This window comes from Columba livia, chromosome 2 (genome assembly GCF_036013475.1).
Source record: "Columba livia isolate bColLiv1 breed racing homer chromosome 2, bColLiv1.pat.W.v2, whole genome shotgun sequence".
Lineage (NCBI taxonomy): Eukaryota > Metazoa > Chordata > Aves > Columbiformes > Columbidae > Columba > Columba livia.
The window spans coordinates 93,473,473-93,487,705 of record NC_088603.1 but is presented as its reverse complement, the minus strand read 5'-3'; the positions used below and the strand labels follow the sequence as shown (position 1 = coordinate 93,487,705).

Sequence of the window (14,233 nt, the reverse complement as noted above, 5' to 3'; positions counted from 1 at the left end):
AGTATTTTCAGAAAAATAACACTGAATGAATACATAATGAAATTATGGTGACCTACAGGACTACTTTACAATCAGTGCATGCCCTAAAATATTGCTTTGTAACATCTGTTTTATACTAAATACTTGGTGTTCAAGTGAGTCTTGTTAGCTATTTGACAGTGTCAGACAATAATATTTATAAACCTATTACAATAAATGCCTTTTTAGTCTAAGAAAATGTGTGGTATAGCATTTATAAAAGGGAAAAAAAAAGGTCTCTGTGAGGCTGAAGAAGTCTCTACTGCTGCCCTGTGTTAACAATCCTTCCTGTACCATGGATTTGAATGTATTACCCTGAGTAATCCCATTTAAGTCAGTGAGGCTGGTGTTGGGCACTACATTTTTTCTTTTTTGCTATCAGAATCACAGTGCAGATGTAAATAAATGTAGTAATCTGTATTTCAACGGAGTATTAATCCAACTTTCACTTACTATAAGTGACTAGAATGTAGAGGTTCCTGTGGTGGCCTTTATGCTGTGTTTTTGTAACCTGTTTGATTCAACTATAATCAAGTTGCCAGTAATACTAATGTGGGTGTTCTTTGTCTACTGCCATCACTGCCTCATCGCTTGGCCAGTCGGAGGAGCTCCTGAAGCCCTCCAAACAGGCTTTTGCAGGGAAGAAGGTGCAATTACATTGGGGATTTGGAAGAGAGAAGGAACTCCCATAATGCTCCTCAAGCAAAAGCAGCTGTAGAAGTCTTTCAAACAGGGATGCTTCGATTTCTGTGATCTCTTAGGTTTGAGCAGGTATTTTAGCTCCTTGCTGGTGGAGTGACAAGAACTTGCTTAAGGCACCGAGAAAAGTGTTGCTTTTACATTGTGTGCCCTGTTGTGTTTGTAGTACTTCTACTCTGTAGTTTCAGGCTGCAAGAAACATTGGGGCTCGTGTGTGTCAGTTACTTGTGCACTATCCAATCTATCATGATCAACAGAGGCCTTAAATATACTCAGTACAGGATCTTATATTGTTTGTCTTGTGCTACGTAACATTTGATGGCTTGGTAAGGCACTTTGTCACAAATGTGATGAGGCCAAAATATCCATCTGTTACTCAGATGTCTGTGTGTCCAACTCTCATTCCATGCACACAGCTGCTGTGTGGGCTAACCCTGCGAGACAGCGTTCTGGATTTTGTTCATCCTCAGGTTGTGCTGGTGCTGTGTTCTGCATGCTGGCCCAGCATGGGAGCATCTTTCTGTTGGTGCTATTGACCACTCTGCATTACAACCATGCATTTCACTCCCCTCGTTAACTGAACAAGATTTGTAGGCTTCTATGTGAATCATTCAGGTATAGCACCGCTGATAACACCGCATAGTTTAACTGAGATACTGAATAAAGTTGTTTCTGCAATAGAAGTCACTGCTCTAATCACTGGGTACAACCAGAGCCCATGTTCCCAAGAGCTGGTTTTCATTTTCTTTTTATCACTGTTTAGTACATGATGTTTAATTTGAAGTCATCTTAACAGTTGATCTGCAGAAAAGATTAATTTTTAATTTATCCCAAAATACAAATGTATGTGCCAGTGACCTAAAGTTACAAAGTTTATATCTCAATTATGAACTTCAAAAATTTTTCCTTTGGTCCTGCTACTATTGAAACTATAGTCGTTTATGTGGAGTGTTTTTCATTCATCTGAAGAGGATATTAGTTTGTCATTAAACTGAGGTGAATTAATGAAGTGAGATTAACCCAAACTGAATCTACACAGAAGTTCATTAACACAGGTTAAAACAAACAAAAAGTCTCTCAAGCAGGGATAGTTATTTTCTAAATACACAGGCCAGTGCTGACACCTTGTGGCTTCATTCCAGAGTTATTTTATAGTCCCATGTGGTTATTTCAGGTATAAAAATTGTGATTTAACTTGCTGTTGTAAGTGTTGTCTGTCTCCTCTGCTTCGTGGCCACCTCAGTACCTGGTATTTTGGTATCAGGTGTTAGACAGCTTGTAACTTTAAGCTGACCTTGAGCTGATGTGCTTGACCGCACATCAAGTGAACAAGAACAAGGGGTGTCTGGGGTCTATTGAAGGGGATTCAGAAAGCTTCAGATCAATGCACAAAATTGTGGGTGGTAGTGCAACAGCAGACACATGTTACAAGATTCTCTTCCTATTTAGTACCTCATTTTATATTTCTCTCTGCAGGGGAGAGCACTGAGAACTATCAATAATTGCTGTGTGTGTACTTTTAGGAACATACATGTTTTCCACATTGACACAAAAGCATTCCTTAGCTGCTCTCTTCACCATTGAAGAATTACTAATAGCAAAAATACATCTAAAGGGACTGTTGGAGAATTTCTGGTAGTTTAGGACCCTGGGGTTGACTGCTTATCTATAGCCATAAAAATGCCTAAACCACAATGTATCAGTGCAATTTATACCTAAATTGGCATCTAATGTAAAACCACATAACATTTCAACTTAAACAAAAACAGCTGTTGAGGCTGCAGTTGCTGCTTGAAATCTGTTTACAGAAACACAGAATGTCAGGGATTGGAAGGGACCTCGAAAGATCATCCAGTCCAATCCCCCTGCCGGAGCAGGAACACCCAGATGAGGTTACGCAGAAAGGCGTCCAGGCAGGTTTTGAATGTCTCCAGAGAAGGAGACTCCACAACCCCCCTGGGCAGCCTGTTCCAGTGCTCTGGCACCCTCACTGAGAAGAAGTTTCTTCTCAAATTTAAGTGGAATCTCTTGTGTTCCAGTTTGAACGCATTACCCCTTGTCCTACCATTGGTTGTCACCGAGAAGAACCTGGCTCCATCCTTGTGACACTCACCCTTTACATATTTATAAACATTAATGAGGTCACCCCTCAGTCTCCTCTTCTCCAAACTAAAGAGACCCATCTCCCTTAGCCTTTCCTCATAAGGGAGATGCTCCACTCCCTTAATCATCTTTGTTGCCCTGCGCTGGACTCTCTCCAGCAGTTCCCTGTCCTTCTGGAACTGAGGGGCCCAGAACTGAACACAATATTCCAGGTGTGGTCTCACCAGGGCAGAGAAGAGGGAAAGAAGAACCTCTCATGACCTACTAACCACCCTGCTTCTAATACACCCCAGGATGCCATTGGCCTTCTTGGCCACAAGGGCACAGTGCTGGCTCATGGTCATCCTGCTGTCCACCAGGACCCCCAGGTCCCTTTCCCCTACACTGCTCTCTAATATGTCATTCCCCAGCTTATACTGGAACCTGGGGTTGTTCCTACCCAGATGCAAGACTCTACACTTTCCCTTGTTATATTTCATTAAATTTTTCCCCACCCAACTCTCCAGCCTGTCCAGGTCCCGCTGGATGGCAGCACAGCCTTCTGGCATGTCAGCCACTCCTCCCGGCTTGGTGTCATCAGCAAACTTGCTGATAGTACACTCTATTCCCTTGTCCAAATCACTGATTAATATATTGAATAATACCGGCCCCAGTACTGACCCCTGAGGCACTCCACTAGATACTGGCCTCCAACTAGACTCTGCCCCATTGACCACGACTCTCCGGCTTCTTTCTTTCAGCCAATTCACAGTCCACCTCGCTACCCAATCGTCCAGACCACACTTCCTCAGTTTAGCTGTGAGGATGCTGTGGGAGACTGTGTCAATGCTTTACTCAAGTCAAGGTAGACCACATCCACTGCTCTGCCATCATCCATCCACCTCGTTATGTCCTCATAAAAGGCGATGAGGTTGGTCAAGCACAACTTCCCCTTGGTGAAGCCATGTTGACTGCCCCTAATGACCCTCTTGTCCTTGATATGCTTTGAGATAGCATCAAGGATAAGTTGTTCCATCAACTTGAGGTGTTTCTTATGAAGATCACACATCCTCCCTCAGTTGTTACCTCAGAGATTGTTTTCTGATATTTATTGTCATGTCCATGTTCTCAAGTGTTCATGTTGTGGTAATAAATGAGTTAAAAATTTTTATTGCATTTAAAGAAAAAATATTTCTGATGTGTTGTTTATAACGAATAGTGAAACACGGAATTGGAAAGACAAGGTTTTCTACAGTATGGGCCAAATCCTCAGGTTATGTAAATCAATATTTATAGCTTCATTCATCGAAGAGGTGACATTAATTTCTATTCCTGAAGAATATGACTGCCAGAGTCTGTTCAGAAAAATCAAAGGAATGAGGATGTGCCTATGAACATTTGATTTGCTGGCATCTCTACTTATCTAACAGAAAGATTTGTACTCTCAACTCCCCCCATGTAAATCTTAATTGATGATTGCTAATTGAATATTAATGCAATAAATGTATTGTAATGAGTCATTAGAGTCTCTTTCTGGCATGCTTCTTCTGCTCTGCAGGAACTGAAGAGAAAACGTTTGGGTACTGATATGTGCTTTTTACCTATTTCAACACCCTGCCAGGAGGCAGATCTGATCAAAGAGCAGTGAGTGACAGCATCATTTGAAGCTTCTCATATGGACAACTGCTTGTAATGCGTCATCACTATCAAGATCAAACAAGGTACCTGTAGGTCTATAAATGCCTCTGCTGCGTGAAATTAAAGCACTTTGTCAAACCTATACGTGATCTGTTCAGCAAAGGAAAACAAGGAGCTGCAGGAGGCAAGAGGGACCTTTATAAGCATGAATGGATGTGTAACTGATAGGAAAGGCTTTGCAGCATGGACAAGTCAGGACTGCAGTGCAAAAGCTTTAGGAAACTGGCTGGGCCCACCACAACCTACAGCTGTGGGATGCAACACGGTTACTGGAAGCGAGTGGTAAAACCTCCACTTTTCCTCCTTGGGATGATGACAGTGATTGGTCTCAGCTATACTATCTTGTCTTTATATTGCTTTGCATTTAAAAGCTGGGCTATGAACAGTTGTATTCCCATTTTACAAGTTAAAAACAATTGTGCTCAGGGTAATCTCAGCTTTTAGACATCTGTGTCATGCAAGAAATGCTCCACCAAAGCCCAGGGGTACACAAATCTACCATGAAGTTACATAATATTAAACTTGCATGTAAATCCTGAAAAGAAAAAGAAAAAAATCAAATTCCTGTATCTATGCACTTTTCACATGTTCAGAGGAATACAACCTCTGTAATAGAGCATCGAGGATAAGCTGCATCTCAGTCAGAAGAAAGAGGAAGATGCCTCTAGGGGTTTTCTGGCAGTGTTACCAGAACCAGCTGAAGGGTTGTGTCAAGCTGTGAAAGGAAAATTGTTTGAGTAGCACAGTGCCAGCACTGAGCTAGTTCAAATGTCGTGGATCCCAGTCCTCACAAAACTTGCTTGGACCAAGCACATTTATTATAAAGGCATCTGAAGCACCTGTAAAATGTTAGCTGTTGCCTTCATGTGTGGACACTGAGGTCTGGCACGTGCCAGACACAGGAAATTAGCCCTTGCCTAGATTATATCCAAAATAACTCCATTTGGTGCAACATAACGTCACAAATGTCAGACCTAAAAAATGAGACAGAACAACTACTTTTTTAGTGGGCTTAATTTCCAGTAAAAACACAGATGCTTCCATGTTAAATAATTTGATGCTAGCACAGGTTCAAACAAGACAAAATTCTCCATCTGGTCTAACCAGTCTTGCTCTCCACCTTGCAATGACACTGCAAATTTCTGAATATTTTCAGCTTCCAGAGACTAAAGCAGCACTAGGGACAGGAGAGCGCTGAACAGAACTGCAATAGGGCTGTGCTTGTTGGATGGGGAAGTGAAGCTTGCTGCTGGGCTCTTTTAAGCTCCAGCCCTTGGAAGTCACAGAATCACAGAATGGTTGGGGTTGGAAGGGACCTCTGGAAGATCATCTAGTCCAACCCACCTGCTAAAGCAGGTTCACCTACAGCACATTGCACTGGATCGCTCCAGGCAGGTTTGAACGTCTCCAGAGAAGGAGACTCCACAACCTCTCTGGGCAGCCTGTTCCAGTGTTCTGCCACCCTCAAAGCAAAGAGGTTTCTCCTCATATTCAGATGGAACCACCTATGCTTCTGTCTGTGCCCATTGCCCCTCATTCTGTCATTAAGCACCACTGAAAAGAGTCTGGTCCCATCCTCTCGACACCCCTCCTTGAAATATGTATAAGCACAAACAAGATCCCCTCTCAGCCTTCTTTTCTCCAGGCTGAACAGACCCCACTCTCTCAGTCTTTCCTCATAAGAAAGATTCTCCAGACCCCTAATCAACTTTGTAGCTTCTTCTCAGCAGAAGTAACGATGGCGCTGGAAAGCCTCGCTCCGCACCCTGCGGTAACCGAAGCGGGAAGGACGAAATGAAGGACTTCCAGGACACCCCCGCCGCTCCGTCAGGCCCGGCCGCGGGGGTAGGGGGCGCTGCCGCCGGCTCTCCCGGCGCAGAACTACATTTCCCAGCACCCTGCCCGGCCGGCAACTCCCCTTCCCCGCCGGGCTGGGCGCACGCCCGTGCCCGGAGCCGTGCGGCGGCACTACCGTGCCCGGCGCTCCCGGCCGCCTCTCCGCGCCCTCGCCCGTGCGGCAGCGGCGCGTCGCCCCCTGGCAGCGGCGGCCGGAGCCGCGGCCGTGCCCGGGCGCCATGGCTGACAGCGGAGAGCTCCCGGCGGCTCCGGCCGCGGCCCCTCCGGACTCGCCGGCGCAGAAGCGGCGGCCGAAGGGATCACCCAGCGCGGGTGCGGCCGGGGCGGAGGGCGCGGCGGCGGCCATGCCGCGGCTGCCGCTGAGCGGCCCGGGCGGGGCGGCGGGGATGTCGCTGCCGCGGCTGGAGAAGCCGATCAAGCAGGCCTTCTACAACACCGGGGCGCTGCTGTTCGCGGGGCTGTGCTGCGGCGCCGCCGTCCTGGTCTACTTCATCCTGGAGGCCTTTCTGCGGCCGCTGCTCTGGGCTGTGCTCTGCGGCACCTTCCTGCACCCCTTCAAGAGCTCCCTGACGGCGCTGGGCCGCCGCTGGCTCAGCCGCCTGCACCGCTCCCGCACGCCCGTCCTGCTGGCCGCCCTCCTCCTCCCCATCTGCTTCGCCAACTACGGGGTGGAGGCGCTGGGCGAGCAGGTGCTGCGGCGACGGCGGCTCTTGCTGCTCCTGGGCGCCGGGGGGCCGCTGCTCTACGGGCTCTACTGCCTGGGCAGCTCCCTGGGCGTGCAGGTACTGCTGGCCCAAGCCGCCCGCCTCATCTGCCAGGGGCTGGACTACTTCAGCAGCCAGTGGGTGAGTGCCGCCTGGGACGGGAAGGGGTCTCGGAGGTGGCTGAGTTCCCCCGGGGCGGGGAGCTGGGGGGCTGGTGCCAGTTTCCCCCGCTCCCCCTCGGAGATGCGCGGCCCACCGGGGAGGGCTGGGGTGCGGCCCGCCTGCTTGCTGGGGGGCGGCCGGGCTGCCTCGGGGGGCGGCCGGGGGCGCGGTGCCGGCCGCCATCTCACTTGTTGCGCCGCGGCGGCAGTTGGCAGACACAAACGTTTAAAATCGTTAAGGTGCCTGTTTTGAAGCCGCCGCAGCCTTTTTATCTATTTATTTATAGGGTAAAGGACGCGGGAAGTGTCCCCACAGCACGTGGGCGTGACTCTAGCCGCGGCGCTGCTCGGGGGGTGCAGCAGGGCCAGGGCTTCCCCGGGGCAAAGCACCAGCGTCGTGGTGGTGTAGGGCAGACCCGGCCTTCACTGGAAAAAAACCACGTGCAAAATAGCTTTAGGAAAGCTCCCGCCTTGTAACCCACGGCACAGAGGGGTGCTGTGTGTAACTGAGTGGGTGTAGGGGGAGCAGATACGTTTTCTCTGCCAATATTTTAGTCATGCTGCAGTTCTGAGATGCTGTTAAGTCAAAGGTAATTCAGGTGAGGTCTTGGGCAAACACTGGCTCTTGTTGAGCTGTGAGATGTGTATCAAGTGTTGTGAAACAGCAGCTCAGCTCCGCTGGTGACTTGGGGTGGGGGGGGCGTAGACTTATTTCTCAGTATACTGATTTTGGTTTTTTTTTCAAAGTATCAAATGGTGCAAACTCAGTTTGAATGTTAAAAAGTAAAGCTGGGGTTTTTTAACTTAGAAATTTTACTTATAAAGGTTCTGGGAGGCTGCTTTTCTCTGTGTTGTCTTCAGTAGGTAGACTACTTAAAACCTCTGGCAGGACTCGTTTTCACTTTGTTAGTTATAATTGAAAATGCAAAAAAATACTATAAATCTGAAGTAAACGGTTATGTGAAAGTGTAGAAGTTCAGTAAATTATACTTTTGTTAAATCACAGTATCACAGGTTGTTGGGGATTGGAAGGGACCTCAAAAGATCATCCAGTCCAATCCCCCTGCTGGAGCAGGAACACCCAGATGAGGTTACACAGGAAGGTGTCCAGGTGGGTTTTGAATGTCTCCAGAGAAGGAGACTCCACAATCTCCCTGGGCAGCCTGTTCCAGTGCTCTGTCACCCTCACTGTGAAGAAGTATCTTCTCAAATTTAAGTGGAACCTCCTGTGTTCCAGTTGTACCCATTGCCCCTTGTCTTATCATTGGTTGTCACAGAGAAGAGCCTGGCTCCATCCTTGTGACACTCACCCTTTACATATTTATAAACATTAATGAGGTCACCCCTCAGTCTCCTCTTCTCCAAGCTAAAGAGACCCAGCTCCCTCAGCCTTTCTTCATAAGGGAGATGCTCCACTCCCTTAATCATCTTTGTTGCCCTGCGCTGGACTCTCTCCAGCAGTTCCCTGTCCTTCTTGAACTGAGGGGCCCAGAACTGAACACAATATTCCAGATGTGGTCTCACCAGGGCAGAGTAGAGGGGAAGTAGAACCTCTCTCGATCTACTAACCACTCCCCTTCTAATACACCCCAGGATGCCATTGGCCTTCCTGGCCACAAGGGCACAGTGCTGGCTCATGGTCATCCTGCTGTCCACCAGGACCCCCGGGTCCCTTTCCCCTGCGCTGCTCTGTAACAGGTCATTCTCCAGCTTATACTGGAAGCTGGGGTTGTTCCTACCCAGATGCAAGACTCGACACCTTCCCTTGTTATATTTCATTAAATTTTTCTCTGCCCAAGTCTCCAGCCTGTCGAGGCTGATGTATGATTGGCATGCCCAGATTGCTTAGTGTCAAAGACTTTTTTTAAGCTGCTCTAGTTCTTTAAACAAACCAAACAGCACCCACCCCCCTGTAGGTGAAAAATTACATATACAGTTTAATGGGGATATAGAGATATATGAAGAGAAAACTGAAGAACTACCTAAACCTGTTCTTTTTATGTGGGCAAGAGAGAGGAATTGCCAACAAAAAAGAACCAAAAAAACGCCAAACAAACAAAAACCCAAACTATAACAAGCTTGTCCAGGCTTCTGATTTTGAATTGCACATGTTCTTTGAATACTAATTTTATCCCTTTGGTGGAACTGGTGCATGCTGATACCTCAAACACAGCTTTGAAGGTATATACCTGAAACAAAAAAGTAATAGATCTCCTGGATGTACTGACAAAGGATATTTGGAGCTATTTCTAGTGTGAATAGGATGGACTGGAGGATGCGTTTTGTCTCTTGAAGGTGAACGAACAGTGGAAGAAGGGATTTCCTTGGCTTTCCATGCTGAAGTGTTGTCATACACTGGAAAGTGTTAGGAGAGATCTGTATCTGGTCTGTTTTGTCCTTAGAAATATAATTAAAACTTAGTAGATGGACAGAGACACTCTGTTTTTATAGAGGCAAGATCTTTACCTTCAGCTGAGTGGTGTAAGAATGTAAGCATGGCTTGGTACTGATGGGAAGCGTTGGTTAGTTGCCACACAATTTACTTGATAAACTTAAGACTTTCCTGTGCATTGGCCTACCCATTTTATTTTTAATAATTCAGCAATACTGCTACACTAACTGACTTGGCTACATCCAGTCCTTTATTCAAACTTGGGTAATTAAGCTGTACTTACACTGGGTACATACAAGGGTACAAAAGGAAGTTGCAGTGATTTAACCTCATAGCTATGGTTGCAATGCATTGCTGGGTGTCTGTGCATGCTCAGTGCAATTTTGTTTAGCAGTATCTGATACTTCTGTTTTGCGCTGGTGTTGCTATTGTAACACTTGGTTTCATTTAAGTGCTGTTAAGACTTTAACTGGGGAAAAGATAACTTCCCAGAACTCCTCTGACTTGAGTTCCATTGGAAGATTTTGGGTTCATGTCAGAATAACTGACCATGGACTTCCTTGAGCAAACCAGTTGCAGTAGCTTTCCAAGCAAACTGCTTCTGTCTGTTTCTGGGACCCTACATGAGAAAGAAACTCTGAGCTTCCCTTTGTAAATAACTTCAGCTCAACCTGGAATCATCTGTATGCTTTACGGTGTTTCACCGTTCCAGTTTTTTTGAATTTTGCAGTTACCTGAGTTGTATTATCTCAGAGCTGTAGCAGAAAAACTGAATTTTATCCGTGCTGCTGAGGAGCCTTGAGCTGGATCACTTAACAGCATCTGCTTTAACTTTAGTTAGGCATTTTAAAGCCATTTAATTGCTGTATTATACTGTAGAACTCTGCATGGGTACAGTCTACCTGTATAGGAATTTTGGGTGTTGTGAGTCAGTTTGCTCCATTGCACTGTTCTTCCCTGAGATTTGAATCCTTCATGGTTCTTTCTGTATGTTATCTATCATGATCATTACAACTATTTTTGTTAGTTAGATACTCTATGTGATAAATAAAAGTAATGGTATTTTCATTTCTTGCGCTGTTTCTTTTAGTAGCCCAATATGCCAGTCTTTATTTCTGTGTTTTGAAATATTTTGATATGGAGTAACTTAATTAACATAAAATAAGTAAATTTGCCCCTTAGTAAAGAATACGTTCTTGCCAAGAATATGATATATAAATCATTAAAAGCATAAAAGAGATGAGCGAGTGTGAAACCAGTATCTGACTAGCATAGTACATTTGTTTATGGTAATTTTGATCTTGTGAACTATGAATGTCTGTGCTCCAGCCACCAATGATTCTGCCTTGGGCTGCAAAGGTGTACAGTGTATTTATTGTTATTTGGAGCTTTGCCCTACTTGGATGGTGCTGGTACTTAGAGGAAGAACATACAAGGTTGCCTTTTCCTGTTCTGGTTCCTTCTGCTGTACTAGAGAAATGAGAGAATGCCTATCATTAGAATTTGACTTGGAACAATATACATTTTGGGATATCAATTTGGTGTTCTCTAAAGGTATTTTTATGGTATCTACTAGGCCATGAAACAGAGACAGAAATTCTTTTCTCTTCCAGGAAAAAAAAGTGTTTTCCAAATGCAGCAATGGCATGTGAAAATGTTATAGTAAACTGTAGCTTGGCACCAGTGTGTTACAGAGCTTTGTTGTACTGTTGTCCTTAAGTCTGGGAAAGCCATTTGTGGTGTTGATGAGTGAAGGTATGCAAATGGCTATGTTCCTGTCTGTGGTTCTTAAGTCACACCTGCAATTTAGGAATTAAGAACCCTAGATACCTCCAGGATAGGACTGTTTGATAGGTGATTGCAAAACACTGTATTTGAAGAACAAGCCCAAGATCTTAGGTTAGTTACAAGCATCTTGTTCCCACTGTCTCCTTTTCTTTCTCTTCGTTCTTTACAGTTCCCACATCATCTTTGAAGAACCTTGCTCAAGAAATGTAGTAGGCTGCTGGGCCTTAGAGCTAGGAGCTGAGTATAAATTGCAGATGAGTTCCTTGCTCTGACTCCAGCCTTCTCTTTGGTTTGTTTGTAGAAGTCTTATGTAGAGGACGTGCAGTCTACATGAACTTCAGTATGATAGGGAAGGTGAATGCTTTTCTGTGTGGTGTTTTGGTTTTGTTTGGGGTTTTTTGGGTGTTTTTTTTTGTTTGTTTGTTTGTTTGTTTTGGTTTGGTTTGGTTTTTTGGTTTTGTGGTTCATTTTGTTTGTTTTTGTTTTTGTTTTTGTTTTTTTTCTTTTGTGAAAAGGAGTGGAGTTTGTCCCATAGTGGACTGAATATACCTTGACATGTTTATATGCTATGGCAGTTTCAGCATGGTTACCCTTGCAGTTAGCATACCATCTGCAGACTAATCTTGGACTTCCTTGTCATCCTAGTTTTGTAGCAAGTATGCCTTGTATCCAGCATTGTATCTAAGGTATGGGAAATTCTTCTGCTTTGTGGCAAGAGTTCAAACTACTTTAGCCTGATGTTTTACACTGATGGTAATATATGGGAAATGCCAGCTGTTGGTTGTATTTTTTTTTCAGAAGGGTTCACATGCTCATATTTATTTAGAAAACAGTTAGTTTGTCCTAGCAGATGAAATGAATTATACAACTGCTCTACGTTGACTCTGAAGTTCATCCTAGTAAATTAAATTGGATGCAGTCATAATTGACAATTCTTTGGAGTGAACTCGGTTACTGGGCTGTCAAAATCTTTCTCCCATGGCACGTCTTTCTTCCTTGGTTTGTCACAAGTTACTGTTCAGGGTCAGGACTGTTTGCTCATGTGTGTGCATGTCACTGTATTTTTGTGTCTCTGTACTAAGTACAACTTGCGTTGTTCTAGCACAGTTAGCATGCAGTTAGGAGGCCTAAACAATCCTTCCCTCACTACAGTGCTGGGCAAATCTGGAAACACTGGAGAACTCCATTTGTGTTGGCACTATGTATCAGCAGTCCCTAAAGTAACCCTTGCAGACTGGAATTCTCAGACATGCTTCTTGCAAACGTTTTGGGTTTCAGGTTCCAAGATGCTTGGTTTCCACAGTGCTGTTGAATATCACCTATGGAGGCAAAACAGCGTCAATATTTTGTCAAGTTTACCTGATGGGGCATTTTCTATTCTAGCAAAGGAAAGGGTTAAGTTTGACTATAATGTAGGAATAACTGTAAATGAGAAAAATAGAGTTCTGATTTTTAAGGTGCATATAATTTCTGTTTCTGGAGTGTTTCAGTAGGGGTTTTTTGTTGTTTTTTTCTTCCATTCCTTAGAGCGGGCTTGCAGGTTTCTAAAACTTGCCCAGCATAAAAAACCTCACACCTGAAAAAGCCCTGAAGTATTCTTTCTGCTGATTATATTAATCCTTTCATTATTTGGTATCATGGCATATCAATCATACAGCTGCGTACTGACTGCAAACATATCTTACCAAAACCACAGTTTTGGGTTTGTTTTCACAACTTGGTAGAGATCAGCTGTGTGGAGACTACATGTGGCCTATTTAAAAACAGGATGGGGAGGGGCAGGGAAAGACTGAGATGTTGATAGTGTTTTCTTTTCCACCTTTTATTTTTCCCTTCTACACCCACGCCCAGCTTTGGGAGAAACTGCTGTGAGATACCTTTCATGAAAAGGCTTATCAGCTTATTTAGATTTATATGTATAAACTGCAGTCCCAGGCACTAAGCTGAAGCTAGCCTTGAGCCTAATGTTATATGCTACATAAAATGAGTTATATTTTTCTACTAATATGTATTATTTGAACACAAGATTTCTTTTTCTACCACCTCTGAAATGCATGGTTATTATGGAACTGTCCAGCAAAATTTTAACTGTGCTCTCTGTAATAAAGCAAGAAAATGAAACAGTTGTGTATGGTGAGGTACAATCTCTTGTCAAAGAGTTGTCATGAAGCGTGTAGGAGGAGTGTTACTCTGTCTGCAGGGGGAGAATTTGATGCACTCTGAAAAACCCCTTTTCACAAGTGAATCTTGAAAAGTTTGATTTCTGAATAGCATTTTTATTAATGGAGTTTCTCATAAATAACATCTGCACTAAGACAGAAAAAGTGAACTAAAGGGCTGCAGTCTTCTGGATATCTTAGATTTGATTGATTTCCTTAAATTCACGGGGTAGGAAATATTGCAGGACACATTGAAAACGCTTTTAACTCATGTGTGACAGTGTTGACTCTGATGGTCAATTCTCTCCCCTGTCCCAGGATTCTAGTTGAAAGCTCATAATGATGTCATTTCAGAAAGGGGTAGTCTAGCTAAACACCAGGCTTCTGTTTCACATGGTTTAGCAGTCTGTGTGTTAATGCCAAACATATCTACATGGATATATGTCACAACTGAGGGTTCTAGAAGAAATAAAACCGATGTACTGTTCTAGCCCTTTGGGTAGAGGACTAGGAATAACCCAGTCCGTCATGTTTATGTGTACTTGTGTTCACTTAGGAAAAAAAATCAGGATGTCATTTACCTGCTTAGATAAATGGCGGCTTCCTTAAAGAAGGGAAGAGGTGATTGAGTTTGCTCTGAGGTGGGCAATAGTATTAAATGCGTGATTAGTTGGT

The 14,233-nt window shown here is 44.4% G+C and overlaps 1 protein-coding gene across 3 annotated transcripts in view; it reads left to right on the top strand.

Annotated features, from left to right (window-relative positions):
- The first annotated feature begins 6,421 nt into the window (after positions 1-6,421).
- The window catches only part of TMEM245 (transmembrane protein 245), an 85,755-nt gene continuing 77,943 nt past the window's right edge, over positions 6,422-14,233 (top strand). The window contains exon 1 of one of the 3 annotated variants that reach the window (XM_065052825.1): positions 6,422-7,199. In XM_065052825.1, the coding sequence (XP_064908897.1) occupies positions 6,573-7,199 (627 nt within the window). In that variant the 5' untranslated portion in view covers positions 6,422-6,572. The remainder of the gene's footprint in view (positions 7,200-14,233) is intronic. The other 2 variants (XM_065052826.1, XM_065052827.1) reach the window with 2 other exon arrangements.